The sequence below is a fragment of the Mandrillus leucophaeus genome, unplaced genomic scaffold (assembly GCF_000951045.1).
Source record: "Mandrillus leucophaeus isolate KB7577 unplaced genomic scaffold, Mleu.le_1.0 Scaffold14, whole genome shotgun sequence".
Taxonomy (NCBI): domain Eukaryota; kingdom Metazoa; phylum Chordata; class Mammalia; order Primates; family Cercopithecidae; genus Mandrillus; species Mandrillus leucophaeus.
In genome coordinates, this window is record NW_012101365.1 from 738,195 (window position 1) to 743,568 (window position 5,374).

At 40.2% G+C, this 5,374-nt stretch overlaps 1 protein-coding gene across 3 annotated transcripts in view; it reads right to left on the reverse strand.

The window, feature by feature from the left end:
- Nucleotides 1-5,374, reverse strand: part of EPS15 (epidermal growth factor receptor pathway substrate 15) — a 125,428-nt gene that overhangs the window by 59,255 nt on the left and 60,799 nt on the right. For all 3 annotated transcript variants that reach the window (XM_011973738.1, XM_011973740.1, XM_011973739.1), the window contains 2 exons: nt 2,250-2,411; nt 859-1,056 (listed from right to left, as the gene is read on the reverse strand). In XM_011973738.1, the coding sequence (XP_011829128.1) occupies nt 859-1,056; nt 2,250-2,411 (360 nt within the window). The remainder of the gene's footprint in view (nt 1-858; nt 1,057-2,249; nt 2,412-5,374) is intronic.

Here is a 5,374-nt window from a genome sequence, read left to right on the forward strand (position 1 = left end):
GCCTCCCAGGCTCAAGCGATTCTCGTGCCTCAGCCTCCCAAGCAGCTGGGATTACAGGCAGGTACCACCATGTCCAGCTAATTTTTGTATCTTTTAGTAGAAACAGAGTTTGGTCATGTTGGCAGGGATGGTCTCAAAATCCCGGCCTCAAGTGATCCGCTGCCTCACCCTCCCAAAGTGCTGGGATTACAGGCATGGGCCACAATGCCCAGCCCTAACTATCTCATCATTCATTAAAACATTAGTCTTCATGTAGGGAAACCTGGAAATAAAAAAGCAAAGGATCTATACATAAGACCAACTATAACACTGCACATTTATCTACAGAAGGAACAATTTCCTTAAGAAACAAGTTTCCAAATTAGTAAATGTGAATTCAAAATTAGAATCACAAAACAGAAGAAACTAGGTTATTGTTTATAAAATAAGCAACACTTATTGAGCATTTATATACCAAGCACCATGCTAAAATGTCTTACAGGCTTTGCCTCATTAATCCTCATAGTGGCCTTAAGGGGTAGGGTATTTATTAATCCTCCAATTTTGAAGATGAAGAATCTGATACTAAGGTGATTTAGCTAGTAAGTGGCAGACCAGTACTTAAACCTAGACCATCCAGCCACAAAGTCCACACTCTTAATCACTACTCCAATGATAATCATCAGATAGACATACAAGATGTATGATAGTTTCAATATACAACAGGTAACAACAACAAAAAAAACCTATTGTATAAAATGACTGAAAAATGAACAGTAAACTAGGCAAGAGGTTGAAGGAGCAGAAGTTGGAAAGTATAACTGACTAAAGGATACAGAGGATCCATTTGAGTATATTTCTTGCTTTACAAAGACTTACTGAACTAATTTCCTGTTGTGAATCTTGTAGGTGCTGCTGAAGAGGTTCCAGTTGAGCCTTCCCTGACTCTACACTCTCCTCCAATTCTGCTGTTTCCTGCTGTAGACGGCTCAGCTCTTCTCTAGCTTTTGCCAATTCTTCTTCATAAGTGGAGATCTGTGATTCCTGACTAGTTAATTCAGCTTTCAGAGAAGAGATCTATAATGTGAAAGTGAATGAGAAGAAATGGGGATTAAAAGAAGAGATGTCACTGAAATGTTCCAAAATGCAATACATTTATTTGTTTAGTTTACTTTACTATTTTGGTGAGGTTTTTGTTTGTTTGTTTGTTTTTGACAGCAATAGCAAATAATTTATTTAATTTTTGAGAGAGAGAGTGAGTCTTGCTATGTTGCCCAGGCTGGATTCAAACTCCTGGGCTCAAGTGATCCTCCTGAGTAGGTGGGACTATAGGAGTATGCCCAGCCATACGTAGGCCTTGTTGTTGTTGTTTTATTTCTTTGAGACAGTCTCACTCTGTCACCCAGGCTGGAGTGCAGTGGCACGATCACAGCTCACTTCAGGCTCACCTTTCCCAGGCTCAGGTGATCCTCTCACCTTAGCCTCTCAAGTAAGTGGGATTACAGATGTGGGCCACCACACCTGGCTTTCAAAAAAAAATTTTTTTTTTTTTTTTTGAGACGGAGTCTTGCTCTGTTGCCCAGGCTGGAGTGCAGTGGTGTGATCTTGGCTCACTGCAAGCTCCACCTCCCGGGTTCAAGCCATTCTCCTGGCTCAGCCTCCTGAGTAGCTGGGACTACAGGCGCCCGCCACCGTGCCCGGCTAATTTTTTGTAATTTTAGTAGAGACGGGTTTCACCATGGTCTCGATCTCCTAACCTCATGATCTGCCCGTCTCGGCCTCCCAAGGTGCTGGGATTACAGGCATGAGCCACTGCGCCCAGCCACCTTTCATATTTTTTGTAGAGGTAGGATTTCTCCATGTTTCCCAGGCCGGTTTCCAACTCCTGGGCTTCAGCAATTTCCCCCGCCCCAGACTCCCAAACTGCTGGGATTACAGGTGTGAGCCACTGTGCCCAGCCAATTATGATGTTTTTTGATGTATGGTTTTCATAGAGAAGGCTAACTGGTGGAGGGATAGAGGAGAGTTGAAGGTATAGGTACATATTTTCTAACAAAAATTTGGAAAACCAGTTCATTAACTGCCCTACTTCCTCTAAAGAAGGCCTGTAATTTTTGTATGAACCTTGCTCCATCGCCCCCATGAACCCAAATGCTGACTAGATTGCCAACTACCACCACCAATAACAAAAAGTAGAGAATGTTTTCATCTTAAGCCAGGAAAAGCAAGTAACGTATAGATGCAGGCAGCAGGAAATAGCCAGACATTACCAGTTGGGCCTCCTCAGCACATTTCTTTCTGACTTCCTTGAGTTGCTCCTCCAGCTGGGCTTTCTGCTCATCCAGTTCATCAAGGAGTTCCTGTACCTGCTGTTTCTGGGCCTGTAGTTTTTGCAGATTAGTATTCTCCCTTTGAACTTCATCTTGAAGATCCTAAAATCCAAGAAAATTAATATATTTATTTTCTTTGTGGGTAGGGGAGGGTTAAGTTAGTAATTTTAAATCTGCCTTAAGAAAGAATAAAGTCTTATTGAGTATATTGTGTTGATGAGACTAGGGTACTTAACAGCTTTAAATACAATCTTTACTTGAGGACATCTTTCTTAGAATCCAAATTTAGATATTCAATTTGCTAACTCAAATCTGTCCTTGGACGTGTGATGGGCTTTGCTAACATGTTGAAAATAGAACTCCCGGAATTTCCCCACAAATCTGTTTTAAGCTCAATCTTTCCCCTCTCAGATTCTCTGGTCAAAAAAACCCCACAAGGCATCTTCTTGGACTCTTTCTTTCACCTCTCATCTCTAATCTGTCAGCAAATCCTGTTGCAACCTTCTTTAAAATATATCCAGAAACTGACCACCTTTTCCAAACTTGGTCTAAGTCATTCTTATCTCTCTCTTGCCTTCTAATTGGTATTCCTACTTTCACTCATGCTACCTTTCAGTGAATTTCAGCACATCAGCTACTGTTAAAAACCTGTATCAGATCATGTCACTCCTCTACTCAAAACCCTGAATTGTAGCTGGGTGCAGTGGCATATGCCTGTAGTCCCAGCTACTTGGAAGGCAGAGGTGTGAGGATTGCCTGAGTTCAGGAGTTCGAGGCTGCAGTGAATTCTGATCACGCCACTGCACTCTAGCTTAGGCAACAGAGCAAGATCCCATCTCTAAAAAAAATAATATTCAGCAAATGATGCCAGGCATACCCATATGGCAAAAAAAATTTCAAGTGAATCTCTAAATGACAGCAAACAGAAAAATTAATTATAGGTCAAGTGGGATGATTCACGCTTGTAATCTCAGCACTTCAGGAGGCTGAGGCAGGAGGATTGCTTGAGCCCAGGAGTTTGAGATCAGCCTGGGCAACATAATGAGATCTGTCTCTACAAATATTTAAAAATTAGCCAGACATGGGCTGGATGCAGTGGCTCACATCTGTAATCCCAGCACTTTGGGAGGCCGAGGCAGGCGGATCACGTGAGGTCAGGAGTTCAAGACCAGCCTGACCAACATGGAGAAACCTCGTATCTACTAAAAATGCAAAAAAAAAAAAAAAAAAAAAAAATTAGCCTGGCGTCCAGGCGTGGTGGCACATGCCTGTAATCCCAGCTACTTGGGAGGCTTGAGGCAGGAGAATCGCTTGAACCCAGGAGGCAGACGTTGCAGTGAGCCGAGATCATGCATTGCACTCCAGGCTGGGCAACAAGAGCAAAACTCCATCTCAAAAAAAAAAAAAAAAATTAGCTGGATGTGGTAGCACGTGCCGGTGGTCCCAGCTACTCGGGAGGCTGAGGTGGGAGGATCTCTTGAGCCCAGGAGGTCAAGGTTGCAGTAAGCTGTGATCATGCCATAGCATGCCCAGACTGGGCAACAGAGTGAGACACTGTCTCAAAAAAAAAAAAAAAAAAAAAGGAAAAATTAATTCCAGGTAAATTATGGACCTGAATATAAAAGGCTAACTTTAAAATGTGTAGAAGAAATGCAGATCTCAGTGTAGGAAAAGATTTCTTAAAACAAAACAAAAAAGGATGAACCATTTTGAAAATGTTATATTATTTATTCATCCATGTACATACCAGACCTCATGTTTAATAACAAGAACTACAGAAATTTTTAAAAAGCCAGGCGCGGTGGCTCAGGGATTAGTATCTCCAAAGTATGTGTCAGCAGGAGGTGGGCAAAAATCTCAAGGAGGGTGAGGTAAAACTGAACACAAATTTCTAAAAGTAGTATCTATTCAAAAGTCCCAACAGTCATTCACCAGAATAAGAAACTAAGAACAGAAGAGAAACTTAAAAGTAAAAGGTCTCTGATTTACTGCATAGGTTACACAAGATAGCACCATCATGATAATAGCCAACACTTTAAATGTTACTTACAATGTGCTAGGTTCTGTTCTAGGCTCTTCAAATATACTAACTTATTTATAGTCTATATGACAGATCTATCAATTAGGTACTAATATCATTCATATTTTACAGATGAGAAAACTGAAGCACTGATATGTAAGTAACTTGTCCAAAGTTAAAAATAGTAAGCTATGGATTCAAACTGGGTTCTGACTCTACAGCCTGAGCTCTTAACCATCATGTGATATACTATCTGCAGACTAAATGTCTCACATGTGTGTCACTATTTTTCAAATATATGCAGATGTTTCTGTGATTAAATAGAACACTGAACAATGCTTTCAATAATTGCTTTTTATCTTATATTTTCTTAACCAACTGGTTAGTCTAAAAATATGTTGCTTTCTTTAAAAAATTCCTTTAGAGCCCAGGCAGAGCAGGCAGACAAGAAGGGAAACTCAAAGGCAGCAGCTGAATGGATGATACTTGAGGAATTCGGATGATGTTTGGTAAGTGTCATCAACTCTGCAAAGAAAGGCAGAAAGTGACCCTTGTGTCATGAATTGCTAACTCTTGCACAAAGGACTGATAAATGGAACTGTACAGAAAATTTAAGATGCAGGGACACTTGATTTCTGAAAGAAAACACTATTTCTGTATTTTAATTCAGTCCTTATTTTAAGAGACCTGAAATTATAATATTGAAGGAGAAGAAATTTTAAATGAGGAAATAAGTACATTTGAAATCTTAGTTAAATCTGCTTATGCCCCTTCTAAATTGAATTTTTCTTTACTGTATTATATAGATTTTTGATTTGCCTAGGTTTCTTAAGAATCAAATGTTCTCTCATTAACCCGTCAGGAAACAACAGATTCTGGAGAGGATGTGGACAAATAGGGACGCTTTTACACTATTAGTGGGAGTGTAAATTAGTTCAACCATTGTGAAAGACAGTGTGGCGATTCCTCAAGGATCTAGAACTAGAAATATCATTTGACCCAGCTATCCCATTACTGGGTATATACCCAAAGGATTATAAATCAT